The sequence below is a fragment of the Phascolarctos cinereus genome, unplaced genomic scaffold (assembly GCF_003287225.1).
Source record: "Phascolarctos cinereus isolate Bilbo 61053 unplaced genomic scaffold, phaCin_HiC Scaffold_4;HRSCAF=312, whole genome shotgun sequence".
NCBI lineage: Eukaryota > Metazoa > Chordata > Mammalia > Diprotodontia > Phascolarctidae > Phascolarctos > Phascolarctos cinereus.
This window is the reverse complement of record NW_027555847.1, coordinates 254298726-254314679: the sequence shown is the minus strand read 5'-3', so window position 1 is coordinate 254314679 and position 15954 is coordinate 254298726. Positions and strand designations below refer to the sequence as shown.

General features: G+C 35.6%; 1 protein-coding gene across 2 annotated transcripts in view; it reads left to right on the top strand.

The window, feature by feature from the left end:
* Positions 1-15954, top strand: part of FANCC (FA complementation group C) — a 206777-nt gene that overhangs the window by 128863 nt on the left and 61960 nt on the right. For both annotated transcript variants that reach the window (XM_020971702.2, XM_020971701.2), the window contains exon 8: positions 13278-13434. In XM_020971702.2, coding sequence (XP_020827361.1) covers positions 13278-13434 — 157 coding nt within the window. The remainder of the gene's footprint in view (positions 1-13277; positions 13435-15954) is intronic.

The following is a 15954-nucleotide window of genomic DNA, read 5'->3' as shown; positions in this document are numbered from 1 at the left end:
TGCAGGAAAGGTCTGTTGCACAAGGGTGAAAGTGGATTACAATCCAGCGCAGGCTGTGCCCCAGAAAACCAGCAGTAGACATTGGGGCAACTGAATCAGTGGTGGCAGTGGCAGTTGCTGGCACCTGGGGCAGGACTCTTTTGCATCTCCCTTACTTGGATCTGCATTGCAGTTCTGGGCATCAGTCTCAGGCTGAGGAGGAGCTCTAGCATACCAAAGCTTGTGGCTCTTGGGAACTGGCACTCTGGTCATAGTTCCAGGGTGGAAAAGTACTTGTAGTTAACTTACAGGCCAGGAAAGTAAGAGACACTTTTCCTTAGATCATATCATCTTGGAAGAACTGAAAACTTTCAGGTTCCCAGAATTACCCCTGAAAACAGTTGCACAAAATCCCCTGAAGCTTAGGGTGTTGCCCCCTCCACTTTGGAAGCAGAGCCCCACTTTAGCATAGAGTTAGAAGTTGTGAAAAGGGCTGGAAAAATGAGCAAGCAGAAGAAAAAATCCTGATTATAGAAAGTTACCATGGTGATAGGGAAACTCAAAACACAAAATCAGAAGACAACAAAGTCAAAACTCCCACATCCAAAGCCTCAAAGGTAAATAGGAATTGTTTCCAAGTCATGGAAGATCTCAAAAAGGATTTTAAAAATCAAGTTAGAGAGGTAGAGGAAAAATTGGGAAGAGAAATGAGAGTGATTCAAGAAAGTCATGAAGAAAGAGTCAACAGCTTGGTAAAGGAGGCAACAAAAAATACTGAAGAAAATAACACCTTAAAAATCAGAAGAGGCCAAATGGAAAAGGAAGTTTAAAAACTCATTTAAAAAGTAATTCCTTGAAAATTAGAATTGGGCTAATGACTCCATGAGACATCAAGAAATAATAAAATGAAACCAAAAGAATGAAAAGTAGAAGAAAAAAATGTGAAATATCTCATTGGAAAAGCAACTGATCTGGAAAACAGATCCAGAAGAGATAATTTAAGAATTATTGGACTACCTGAAAATCACCATAAAAAAAAAGAGATTAGATATCATCTTTCAAGAAATTATCAAAGAAAACTGCCCTGATATTCGAGAACCAGAAGGTAAAATAGAGATGGAAAGAATCTATTGATCACCTCCTGAAGGAGATCCCAAAATGAAAACTCCCAAGAATATTATAGCCAAATTCCAGAGCTCCCGGATCAAGGAGAAATTATTGCAAGCATCCAAAAAGAAACAGTCAAATATTGTGGAGCCACAGTCAAGATAACACAAGATTAGCAGCTTTTACATTAAAAGATCACAGGGCTTAGAATGTGATATTCTGGGGGGCAAAACAGCTAGGATTACAAACAAGAATCACCTACCAAGCAAAACTGAGTATAATCCTTCAGGAGGGGAAATGGACATTCAAAGAAATAGAGAACTTTCAAGTATTCCTGATGAAAAGACCAGAGCTGAATAGAAAATTTGACTTTGAAATACAAGACACAAAAGAAACATTAAAAGGTCAACAGGAAAGAGAAATCATAAGGGATTCAATAAGGTTAAACTATTTACATTCCTACATGGGAAAATGATACTTGTAACTCCTAGAAACTTTCTTGTTAGGGCACTTAGAAGGAATACATAGATAGATAGAGGGAACGGTTGTGAATTGAATTTGATGGGATGGTTATCTGAAAAATTAAATTAAGGGGTGAAAAAGAAGAATGCACTGGGAGAAGGGGAAATGGAGAGGTAGAATAGGGTAAATTATCTGACATAAAAGAGGCTCAAAAGAGTTTTTACAGTGGAGGGGAAGGTAGGGGAAGTAGGGAGGAAGCATGTGAACCTTACTCTCATCAGAATTGGCTCAAAGAGGGAATAACATACACATTCAGTTGGGTGTAGAAATATATTTTGCCATACAGGAAAGTAGTAGGGGAAGGAAGTAAGAGAAGGGGGTAGGGAGGCTGATAGAAGGGAGGGCAGATTAGGGGAAGTAAAAGTCAGAAGCAAAACACTTCTGAGAATGGACAGAGTAAAAGGAGAGAGAATAAGATAAACAGGGAAATAGAAGGAGGGAAATATACAGTATTCATAACTGAAAAAAAATTTTGCAGCAGGTTTCTATGATAAAGAACTCATTCCTCAAATATAAAGAGAACTGAGTCAAATTTATAGAAGTAAGAGCCATTCCTCAATTGATAAATGGTCAAACGATATATGTATATATATATAACATATATACCTATGTGTGTGTATGTGTATATATATATGTGTGTGTGTATATGTGTGTGTATATGTATCCATCCGAAGCAGGCAGTTTCAGATAAAATAATCAAAGTTATCGATAATCATATGGAAAAAATGCTGTAAATCACTATTGACTGAGCTACCACCCCACACCTATCAGATTGGCTAATATGACAGAAAAGGAAAATGCCAAATATTGGAGGGGGTATGTGAGGATTAAGACACTAAAGCACTGTTGGTGAAGATGTATACTGATTCAACCATTCTGTAGAATAATTTGGAACTATTCCCAAGAGGCTGTAAAACCATGCATACCCATTGACCAAGCAATATCACTACTAGGTCTGTATCCCAAAGAGATAAAAAGCAATAAGGAAAAGGACCTATATGTACAAAAATATTTATAGCAGCTGTTTTAGTGGTGACAAAGAATTGGAAATTAAGGGGATATCCATCAGTTGTGGAATGGCTGAACAAGCTGTATATGATTTTGATGGACTTCTATTGTGCTACAAGAAATGACAGTCAGGATGCTCTCAGAAAAACCTAGAAAGACTTTCATAAACTAATGTGAAGTAAAATGAGCAGAACCAGGAAAACACTCTAGCCAGTAACATCAATATTGTATGATGATCAGCTGTGAATAACTTAGCTATTTTCAGCAATACAGTGACCCAAGACAATTCTGAAGGATTTATGAAGAAAAATGCTATCCATCTCCAGGGAGGAAAGAATTTGGAACTTGAAAATTGAAAAAAAGAATACAAAATTGTTTATACTTGTAATTGGGGGGAAATAAAAACATTAATATTTAATAATGATAATATTTAATCTGATTTTTTAAAATAAGAGAGCCATCTCTTCTTCCCAAGACAACATGGGAAAGTGAAGATCCAGCAAAGGAAACCAGATTAATCAGAAGGATGCTAGGAGAGCTGTAAGGGGCCAGCAATCTGGATTTAGGGGAAATATCAGTTCATTTATATTTGCATAAAGCACTGACTTTTCCATGTGCCCACTGATATCCATAGGAGGAGCTATTATAGTTTGCAAAGCATACAGGCTTTAATTTTTACAGTTTTATAGCAAGAGAGGAGAGAATGGGGTTTTCAAGTTGTGAGTAAAGAAGAAGAGAGAGTCCAGGAGATATGGCTTCAATCTTCTCAGGGAAAAAAAAATTAATCAGTGTCCTTTGCTATGAGATAGGGAGCAGAAAGTATGGTAGAAGCTTTGAAGAGAGAAAAAGTTTGCATTTGAAACAACTCCTGTTGATAACTTAATTAATCAGAAAAGAATAAGAGGCATCATATAGTAAGGACCCAAGTGAAATTAGATAACAAATATGTAATGGGACCAGTGCAAATCATCTTATCCTACAATTTAAAGGAAAGTTCAAGTAACACTGGCAGGTAAAATTGAAATTAAAGATGTAATTAAAGATTAGAAACACAGCACAGTTTTCTAAGATATTAAATTCAACTCTACCTAATGGTTTTAGCCTTTGATTTGTATGAGTAGATGATGATAATCTTTATTGTTGAAAAATAAAATTGTGTTATCAACTTAGATTTTTTTAAGAACCATTGTATTTGTGGTATTCTTTGTCCAATTAAACCATAACATAGCAGCAGAGAGATCATATCTTAGACTTCTATTGTTTCTGATAAGGTGTACTTTGTCTGTAATATGCACTAAAGGAATACTTGTTCCTAGCTAGTCCACTGTCATATACTGTGGTATATGTTGAGTTATCCACTGTCTTGTTCTTAGTATTTTGTTTAGTATATTTTCTTATGTTACAAGGAAAAGAACATTTTCCTTGGTCAGTTCTAGAACTTTAGACATATAGACAGGTAACAGTGATGCTAGCTAGTAAGATTGTCCCCTTTATGTGGGGGACAGGAGACGGGGTGCGGTGGGGAGGAAGGGAATAATCAGAAAATTTTACATTAAACGGGTACAAAGAACATAAATATAATGGGAAACAAGGACCTAACGAAAGCATGATCTTTGCCCAGAGAAGGGTTTGGTTTTTTGTTTTTTTGAGGCATCCCCTTCACCAAAGGAAACCCATTACAAGGTCCCTGACATACAGGGTCCCTTCAGTTTGATTTATTTTAGTTTTAAATTTATTTATTTTCAGTTCCAAATTCTCTCCTCTCCCCACCCCTCTACCTACCACTCATTGAGAAGGCAAGGAATACAATCTTCATTATACATAGGAAGTTATACACTTCTGCATTAGCTGTGTTGCGAAAGAAAGAAAGAAAGAAAGAAAGAAAGAAAGAAAGAAAGAAAGAAAGAAAGAAAGAAAGAAAGAAAGAAAGAAAGAAAGAAAGAGAAAGAAAGAGAAAGAAAGAAAAGCAAGCAAATTAGATAAAGAAAAAAATATGCTTCATTCTGCACTCAGAGTTCATCAGTTCTCTCTGGAGGGGGATAGCATTTTTCATCATGATTTCTTTGAAATTAGGTTGATCAGAGTAACTAAGTTTTTCACAGTTGATCATACTTACAATATTGCTGTTACTGTGGACAGTGTTCTCCTGGTTTTGCTCACTTTTTTTTTTAACATAAGTTCATGTAAGTCTTCCCAGGTTTTTCTGAAACCATCCTGCTTGTTATTGCTTGTAACAGCACTTCTTAAACTGTGGGTCACAACCCTACGTGGGGTCACGTAACTGAATGTGGGGGGTTGCAAAAAATTTGGCAACTGTACAATGTTTCTGAATGTGCAATGACCAGAATATTAGTATCAAATATTCCACAAGGATTTAATTCTTTATGTAAAAGTAAACAAGCACATCCATCTCATTAGTATGCAACTTTGCTTCCATCTTTAATAAATGGTAAAATTTATGTATGCCAAAGAATTGTTTTATTTTTTTATTTTTTTAAATTTTTTAAAAATGTATTTGATTGTGGTGGCAAAGAATTGGAAATTGAGAGGATGCCCATCAATTGGGGAATGGCTGAGCAAGTTGTGGTATATGAATGTAATGGAGTACTATTGTGCTATAAGAAATGATGAATAACTCAGAAAAACCTGGAAAGACTTATGTGGTCTGATGCTGAGTGAAGTGAGCAGAACCAAGAGGACTTTGTACACAATAACAGCCACATTATGCAATGACTAATATTGTTAAACTGAACCTTTCTCAACATTACAAGATCTAAGACTCTCCAGAGGCCTCAGATAGAAAATGGTACCCACATCCAAAGAAAGAACTATAGAAGTTGAATTGCTATCACTTATTTTTACCTTCTGTTGAGTTTTGTTTCATCTTTCTGATGGTTCTTCCTATTGGTTTTAATTTTTACTTACAACTTCACTAATGTGAAAATATGTTTAATGGGAATGTAAATGTAAAGCCTGTATCAGATTGTGCGCTGTCTGGGGGGGGAGGGGAAGAAAAATTTTCAACTCAAAACCATATGGAAGTGATTATTGATAAATCAAAATAAATTAATAAAAAATTTTTAAAATATATTTGATTTATCAGCAATCATTTCCAGAAGCTTTTTAATAAATTTATTTATTTTTAGTTTTCAACATTCACTTCCGCAAGATTTTGAGTTCCAAATTTTCTCCCCATCTTGCCCCTCCCCCCACCCCAAGATGGCATGCATTCTGAATACCCCTTCTCCTAATCTGCTCTCCCTTCTATCTCTCCCCCACTTCTCTTATCCCCTTCCCCTTCAGTTTTCCTGTAGGGCAGGATAAATTTCTATATCCCATTTTCTGTATATCTTATTTCCCAGTTGCATGTGAAAACAATTTTTTTAAACTTCTGTTTTTTAAAACTTTGGGTTCCAAATCAAAGAATTGTTTTAAAATAAATGTCTTTATGATTTATAATCAGTAAGTGTTTGATTTGTATGCTTATCTTATATATCTATATGCTCTCAGGGTTGCATAAAAATTTCTCAGGCAAAATGGGGTCACAGGTGGAAAAAATGTTAGGAAGCCCTGGTTTATAGATTAATAGTATTCCATCACAATCATTACCACCAATTGTTCAGCCATTCCCTGATTGATGAGTATCCCCTCAGTTACCAATTCTTTGCTACCACAAAAAGGGCTGCTGTAAATATTTTTTGCACATATGGGTCCTTTTCCTTTGATGTCTTTGGGGTACAGACCTAGTAGAGGTATTTCTGGGTCAAAGGATATGTTTTTTATATCCATTTGGACACAGTTCCAAGTTGTTCTCCAGAGTGGCTGGAGAATGCTCTCCAGTTCACCACCAATTGTGCATTGTGTACCTATTTTCCCACATCCCCTCCAGCTTTTGTCATTTTCCTTTTCTGTAATGTTAGTCAATCTGAAGATTGTGGGATGGCACCTCAGAATTGTTTTGATTACCATTTCTCTGATTATTAGTAAGTTAGAGCATTTTTTTTATATGCCTATTGGTAGCTTTGATTTTTTCTTTGAAAAGTGCCTATTTACGTTCCTTGATCATTTGTCAATTGGAAAATGGTTCTTATTTTTTGCAGTTTCACTCAATTATCAATATATTTGAGAAATGAGACTTTTATTAATGAAAGTTGCTGCAGATTTTTCCTCCAGTTTTCCACTTTCCTTCTAATTTTTGTTGCATTGGTTTTGTTTGTGCAATGACTTTTAAATATAATGTAATCAGAATTGCCCATTTTACCTCCTGTGATCCCTTTAGTCTTTTGTTTGGTCATGCATGAACTCTTCCCTTATCTGATGTGCAAATAATTTTTCCCATAGTCCCTAATTTGCTTATGTTACCCCTCTTTATGTTTAAACCAGGGCTTAAACTTTTTCCACAAGTGACCCCTTTTCATGTTTTGGCAGCATTTATTGACTTTGCATGGCCTGAAGGCATGCACAGTGCAAAGTACTTATGCTTTATGTTCAGAACCAAGGTTGCAGTGAAGTTGCACAATGTAACATGTGCAAGCGGGCAAGTGTTATCAGAAATACCTTGGGTTCATTATGCGTTTGATTTTGAATTTTTGCTCATTGCACATTCAGAAACCTTTTGGGTCATGACCCACAATTTAAGAAGTGCTGGTCTAAACCATGTACCCATTTTGAGTTTATCTTGGTAGGTTCTTGCATTTCTGTTGTCCCTTCATCTTGGATTTGTTCAGTTTCCTTTGCTCCCACTCTAGTCTTTTCCCCACTGTTCTTCTAGTTCCTACCTGCCTCCAGGCTGGTGAAGGGACTTATGAGGCTGATAAGTAGTACTGAACATGTGTCAGAAGGCAGAGGTGGGGAGGAAGCAGTGATAGAGAAGTTAAACCCACTGGTAGCTAACTACACGGACTTTTCTTGTGATATGTAGCCAGGCAAACACTCAGCTACCAACTTGCAGGGGGCCTGAAATCATCTGAACCTGGGGATGTGGAAAAGGAAAAAAAAAATTTGATCCCGAAATGGTGGCAATGTATTTCTAACCTCTGATCACTTACTTCCAGCATACCCAATTGCACTTTGAGTATCTGCCATCATTCACGCAGGAATGAAGGAGAGAAAGGAAGGAAGGAAGCTTATTTATGAATGAATGTGTACCTTGTTCCTAGGATTATTAATTCACTTTTCTCTTTTTCTTTTTTCTTTATCTCCCTATCTACCAGTCTCCATTTTAGAGCCTCTACTATCTTGGAGATATTCTAGTCATAGTTTCTTCTTTCTCATTTATCTTATAGAATTTTTCTTTAATAATTCTCATTTCCATCCTGATTTTAGTCCTAATTCCTCTTGGATCTTTTTTTCCATTTTTGAGCTTTCTTCATTTCTTTGTCTTTCAATTAATATAAGACTTAAAAAAAATAACCTTTGCAGCTCCAGAATTACAAGAGAATTGATATAATTTTTAAAAATTTTTTCATACCTTGTTCTTATATTTCATCCATTTAAAGTGTTTACATATCAAATATGTTCTTTGCCTTTGGAGTCTTTTGGAGGAATGATATGGAATGAATGTTCCGATGTTATTTAAGTCATGTTAGCTTTGTAGTTTATGTTATTTTGTGATGCATTTCCAATCCCTTTTTTGGGGAACAACATATTCCAACACCTTCTTTGGTTTTTCATAAACATATAGTAGTCTCGAGCTATTCAAATTGATTTACCTAGATAACTAAAGGCATTGCTTTTGGTCTTTTGCAATATTTGTTGTGGAACATTGAAATTCTGAAGTTTAAACATTATATTTCTTTGGTAATTGAAGCTTGGGATTTCTTTCTTTCAGTGATCTGTGGCTTCTATCCATCTATCAACAGTATTATGTTATCTGTTTTTAATACTTTTGGGCAGTTTTCTTCAATTATTTCTTCTAACATGGTATGCAGGTTTTTCACTTCAGTCTGTTTTTCTGAGAGACCAGTGATCCTCATTTGTATCAGCATAACCTTTCCTCGAGGTCAGTCCTTTAAATTGTATTCATGTGGTTTTTCCATTGCTGTAGTTCTTTGAGTATTTGTCTAGATTTTCTCTCTAGATCTGTGTTTTTGCCTTCCACACTTGCCGTTCTTTTTCTTAGAGTCTCTACTGTCTTGGAAAGATTCTTGTTTATAGTTTCTTATTTGCTTTCTTTTTCATTTGTCTTAGTGAATATTTCTTCGATAGTTCTCATTTCCACACTGCTTTCAATCCTGTTTTTGTCCTTTCTCTTTTAATTTCCCTTTTTCACTTTCCATAGTTTCTCTCAATACATCTCTTATTTCTGAAGAACTCATAGAATTTATCTTGTATCTTTTTTACTGGATATTTTTTCCTGCATTTTCCTTTGTTATGTGTCTTTATTATGTTGTACCATTTCCTGTCCCTCTACTAATCTTTTGTCTGTATGAATCTCCTTCCCTGCTGCTTTTTCCTGTTTGGAAGTTTGACTTATCCCCAAAGGCACTTTCATGTCCTTTTTGTTCTCCACACCTTGCTTGCCTTCTCTTTTTTCAGGTAAAGTAGTGTTGAATCAGGCTTCTACTCTTGTCTGGTACCCCTTTCAAAACAAATGGGGAACTCTATGGTTTCGCTCTTTGGCTTGTTAGCTCTCCATCCCTTGTCTTCTTATAAAAGTGCTATATCAATTCTTCTCAAAATATGGGATCACATTTTTTTCTTGTCCACATCCCCAGGCATAAATGATTTCAGGCCCCCTGCAAGTTGGTAATTGAGTGCTTGGCTGGCTGCCTGTCACAACAAAATTCCATGTGGTTAGCTACCCCTGGGTTTAACTTCTCTACCACTGCTTCTTCCCACCTTTTCCTTCTGACACATGCTCAGCACTACTGGATCTTGTCTCCCTGCCCATTTGTTCAGTCTCTCTAATAGAACACTACTCTCTCTTCCCTTATTAAGTAGTGGCCATGACAGATCAGGATAATTTGCTGCCATGAGTACAAAATCCACTTAAAGTCCCCAAGGAAGACTAGTAAGGTTGTTATATATGGAATGCAAGATGGATTAGGGTAAGGGACAGTATGATAGCATAGATTCTTAACTCAATTCTATGATTCTTAATTCTGTCCATAAGTTGTCATCATTGTTGTTCACTTGTTTCAGTCATTTCCAACTCTTTGTGACTCCATTTGAGATTTTCTTAGCAAAGATACTGGAGTGGTTTATCTCTTCCTTCTCTAGCTCATTTTGCAGTTGAGAAAATTAAGGCAAATAGGGTTAAGTGGCTTGCCCAGCGTCACACAGTTAATAAGTGTCTAAGGCCAGATTTGAACTCTGGAAGATTAGTCTTTCTGATTCCAGGCCCAGCACTCTATTTACTTCAAGTCCTGACTGAGACATGTACTAGCTATATGACCCTGAGCAAGTCATTTAACCTCTCTGTGTTTCAGGTTCCTCATCTGTAAAGTTAGGATAGTAACAGGACTGTCTACACAGGATCACTGTGAGGTTCAAATGAGTCAATATTTGTAAAGCATTTTCTTAACCTTAAATCCATATGTAAATGATAGATGAGGAGGAGGAAGTGGAGGAGGAGATGGTTTTACATTATGTAAAGGTATTTTTCTGAATCTTCTTAATGTAATTTTAATAACCATTTTTCTGGTGCATTACTTGTTAATTTGAGGTGGTGGATTTTGAGAGTTATGCTAAGACCTGTCTTATACTCTGCCCTTTTCTTTTCCTCATTTCCATTTTTGAAAGGTTTGAAAAACTGATAAATCAGGGGAATCCTATAAAATCCAGGATTTTAACATAGTTTTTGACAGAGTGTGTCATATTGCACAAAAAATAAGGTAGGATGTGGGTTAAATGATAATACAATTAGATATATTTTGAAGGGGTTGAATGGTGGAACCCAAAGAGTGGTGGTTAATCAGTTGATTAATTCTGAAGGTCTTCAGTTGAGATCCTAGGAATCTTTGCTGTGCCCTGTAGTGTTTAACATTTTTTAATTAATAGCTTGAATAAAGACATGGATTGCTTCTTTTTCAGATTTCCGGTTGACAAATCTAGGAATGATAGATAAATACTATGGATGACATAACTGGGATACAAAAATATCTTGCTGGTCTAGAAAATTGGGCCAGATATACTAAGGAGAAATTTAATAAGGATAAATAAAGTCTTAAGTTTGGGTCCAGAAATCATTTTCACAAGTACATAACAAAAAGGAAGAAATGAAGCTAAACAGAAGTTTATCTAGAAAAGATTGTGGATTTTAATGGATGGCAAGTTCAATAGGAATCAATAATGTCAAACAGCCATTAAAAAAGAAAACCCCAGTGTGATTTTTGGCTACATTAAAAGAGTTATAGCTTCTTGAAATAAAGAGGTGATAATCTTAGTGAACTCTGCTTTGGTCAGACTCAGAACTTGATTATTATGTTAGGTGAACAGCACGTTTTATTTAGGGAATGAGGTAGGGTATAACATCCCCAAAAGAGCAGCCACAGTAATAAATACTGTGTGAGGATTGTCTGATCCTGGAATCCAACCTAGAAATATATTTCAACCCTTACCTTCTTACCCTGGAAGTTCACTCCCTGTGACCCCCTTCCTCAGATTGGTTGTTCCTCTGAGAACTTCCGTTTTAAGGAAAGCACACAAGCCAACCATGTGTTCATTTCTTTTTGGCCTTTCTCCTTCCATGCCTCGTCTGAGGCACGGTACTCTCAGTTCCTCCTCCCCTCCCACTTTTCAGCTTCCTTGTTGTTGTCTTTCCCTCGTTAGAATGGTAGCTCTTTGAGAGAAGGGACTTATTTTCTTTCTGCTGATATTTTTATTCCCATTGCTTAGCCAGTTCCTGGCACATAGTAAGTTTAATAAAAGTTTGTTGATTTGACTGAAGGAAATAAGGATAAGAAGACTTCAGGTAGACATGAAGAGTATCTTCAAATATGTATAAAGCACTGTTATATAAAAGGGATTTTTTTTTCTTTCTATCCTCAGGGAAGAACTAGGAACAACAGAAAGATGTTGCAAAGGGGCAGGTTTAAGCTTAACTTAATATAAAGAAAAAATCTGTAATGTCTCTATCCCAAAGTGAAACTGTTGTCCCAGAAAATAGTGTACTTACCCTTATTGAAAAAGAAAACACTTTTGTTGAAAGTCTTGAAGCTGAATAACCACTTGTCCCATGAATTGTACAGCAGAATCTTTCTCTGGTATATGTTGAACAGAGTGAGGTCTCTCCAACTCTGAAAAATTTCAGTACTGTCAAAGCCAAAATACAGAGTTTTCATGTCAAAGGAAGAAATACTATAAGTATTCAAAATAAGAGCTTTTCAAGTACCAAGGAAAACTATTTAAAGTCACACAAGCCTGGCAACTATGGAAGATCATGCAAGACCTGGTAGTGGCTACAGGAAATGAAGGAGATCTTGGAATATAGTATTTCAAAATGCAAGAGACATAGGCTTACAGTTAAGAATAATATCCTGCAAATAATCCTTCAAGGGGGAAAAAAAATTACCTGTAATGGAATTTAAAGCATTTCTGTTGAAAAGACCCCCAGCTGAGTAGAAATTTGGAGTGCAAATGCTAGAGTCAAGAGAAATCTAGAAAGTTCAATTTATTTTAACAACTGGAAGGGACTGCGTGATGTCATGCTAACATCTTGATAATTGGAAAAGCAAAACAGTCTCTTTAGTGTTTTCAGTGGCTCTTTAGAGACTTAAATAAGAAAAACAAAGGTCTTAAGAGTGGAGTAGTTCTGTTCTGAGGGTTTGTAGAAAGGCATAAGAAGAAAGAAGAAAGTAAAATGAATACTCCTGTAAAAAGGAGGAATGGGTGGACTTTATTATCTCATAATTGGATTGCACTGTAAGAAGAGTATACAAATGTGAAGGAAGGTATTGGGAGAGTGGGCATCAAATGAACCTCTTACCTGAAATGAGCTTTTCTTGATTGTTGGAGGCATCAGCACCTTTGCATTCCAAACTATTCGAGATCTGAGCACCAATGTAGAAGCTGCCTTTTCATAAAGGCAAATAAGTTTTGGATCAGAATTGTCTGCTTATCTTAACAGAATGCTGACTCTTCAGTCTCATCACGAGAGACTTATTTTTTGTACTTGGACCTTAATAGAAAAAAGAACAAAGTATGTCATGGTATCCTTGGCCCCTATTCCATTAGCTAGTGGATTTCCTTTGATAATTATGATATTTGCCAGTGATGCAGACGGATGCCTAACATTTGGCCTTGCTTTTTAATTGTTAACAATGTTACGATGTTTCTGACTCAGTCATTCCCAAAAACAGTTGTTGCCATATTTCTACAAAGTAGTCTTTTTATATGTCATTTTGTGCACTTTTCCCTCTCCCAAATATACTATCATTTACTTGTTTTACTGAATTTAATTTTAGTGTTACTTTTTTGAAAAGTTTTTTGGTGAGTTGAGGTTCCATCCAGCCTGGGTTCCAGAATAATGGTCACTCATTTAATTGATGGCAATGTTAAAAATTCATTAGTGAGGATAGGAAAAAATGTTTATAGTTCATTATTAATGATTGTGTTTTGAAAACTTGTCAGCTTTTAGTGTACTTAATTTCTTTTAAAACATATTTATATATGTGTGTAATATATATGTATGACATATATATTTTTTCTTTTCATAAAAGGAAGAAGATTGCCCTTTCTGAATCAGCTATACTCTCCCTCTGGCTTCGTCACCTTCCCAGCCTGGAAAAAGCAACACTGAATCTTTTTGAAAATTTAATCTCCAGGCACAGAAATTTTCCACAGGAGATGGAATGCTTTACAAAAGATTCATTACTGGTATGTGTGATATTTTGATAATGAGAGAATTTTTTTTATATTATGCTTAATGTAGTGCCTTAGCTCAGGGGAAAAAAACCACAAACAAAAATAATTGGAACTTTTAAAATCAATCTTATGCTTTCTACCTTGTACCTAATTTAGAGCATCCTTCCTATGTGCCTTATACACAACATGGAGAATTAAGTAGAGACTTGACATGTTAGGCCTATAATAATTGCTTAGTAAATGCTAGTTGACTTAAAAAAAAAAGGCAACTAAGCATTTTCCCTCCCTTTATTTCCCTCTTCTCCTAAACATATACCTCCACTGAATTGCTGCTTTCCTTTTCCTTCTCTTTTTTTAATTTGTAAAACCTTTCATAATTTTAAAATAAATGTAAATTTGATTTTTTGGTGTTGGATTCTTTGACCTTGGAAATCTATGAAACAGAGATAGGTACAAAATGGCCCTCCGTCCTTTTCTTCAGGGATAATGGCAGAATGGCTAAAAGAGGGACCATCTGTAAACATTAGCTTTACCATTTACCTTAATGACGTCTTAATTGTGAATCTGAACACTGAATACTGAACACTGAATTGTGAGATCTGTCACTGAATAGGGATTCAGTGACCATGAATAGACATATTATTGGAGGAACTGAATCACATCAAACAACATTTTCACTATAAATGAAATCAGAAGACAAAAAAAAAGTTATAGCTAAATTGAAAGATTGCTCACAGGTTCTCTTTGGAAAAGTAAATAAAGGAGTTGGAAGAATTGGTTTATGTCATGAGGCCAGAAACAAAAAAAAGTATGGGCGTTTGGTCATCTCATACAAAGTTCTCGTGATAAAAGTGTTTGCAGAAAGACTACAAACAAGATAAGTTACAATTCATCCACTCTCTACGGCAGAGGAGGAGAAAGCAGGGAAATTCTATAAAGAACTCAGGATGTTTCATTTTAAATCAGCATATGTTTTAATGCTCACTGACTTCAGTGTAAAGGTGTATCTAAGGAAGAGAAATGAAAATTATATTGGAAAACATGGTTCAGGAATACAAAATGCCAAAGTTTCACAGAACTAAACAGAATCTTCACATATATGTATCATGAATACTTTATTCGAGAATTCAAGATGTTAGATGTCACAAGTGCAGGTAAGAGCAAGAGAGTCTAGGAACTACTTCATCTAAGAAACACTAACTCTTTGCTAAGTGGAGAGACATATAGCTAAGGGGGAAAAAATTACATACGTAGTTAATTTTCTAAGTAAAATTTTATGGTGTAGGATGATGGAAGATTATTAGTATCACCTTATAAACCAGTGAGAAGCAGTGGAGGGAAAAATAGAAAAATTATCAAGAGACCTAATGAAACCAGATCATTTCAAAGGGCATTTAAGATGAAACTAGAAGGCAGTGAAGTGACTTAAGATGGAAAAGATCTGTCAAGATGTCTGTAGCAAATTATTTTGTAAATTGTAGCAAATTACCATGTTTGAACTCTAGTGTCATAGTCAGTCTCCAATGCAGTGCATGAGGGAGTAGGAATAGCACTAAATGAAATAATAGAAAACAGAGCTGGAATAAAACAAGTATGCACCAAGGAGGTCTACCTATGTTGTTACAGCACATTTTGAGAATATTGAAGGATTTTCAACATAGCTGATAAAGGTAAGGATGCCAAATGCTGTGTGAAAAATGATGTACCTTATTATTACCAACAAAAGCTTATCAAGCAAATTTCCCAGCAATATAAAATCTTTACAAAAGTAATCTACGTATTTATTGAGAGCATTGTTAATGAACATTTGAGAATGGAATAGGCAGGTTTTCACAAACTGTGTCAGACCACAAGATACTTCTGTAATTATTGTTAATTTACTATATAAACAATTTTTGTATGATAGAACATTCTGCTTTAAAGACTTTTTCAACAAGGTATCTTCCATGTATGGGTCAATTGCATAAGATAATTTGAAAGATTAACATAACTGTGTTCAGCAACTTTATTGTTAATATAAAAACAAAAAATAATCTCAGAAGCAACTTTTTCTTTTAAATTAGGTCTTACTTTCTGTAAACAACCATCGTTTACAAAGGTTCTCCTTTCCTCTGCAAAATGGCTTAGGCTATTTTTTCTTTGAAAGATGGCAAAGCCATGCTTGAGACTTAATTGGCTCGGGGTCCAAAGCTCAAGCTGCACCTCCTTTGATGCTTTATTGACATTGCTTCCTGGTCACCTAAGGGCATAAAAAGGCTTACCCATATGGAGTCAGGGCCCTTAAAACTTGGTTAATATACCAAGATCATATAAGTCACCATATCCTTCCCTAATGACCAGACTCTACTCCATTTTTAGATGGAGGAAGGGAGTGAGAGAATATGTCCTTTTAATATTTCCCTGTGTGATATAATCAAAGTATAACAAAAATCACTCCAAGGCCTTCCATCTTTTATTTGACTCCCTCTATGATCCCTACTGACATTACAATTCTTAGGCTATTATTGTATCATCTACCTGCTTCCCCATTAG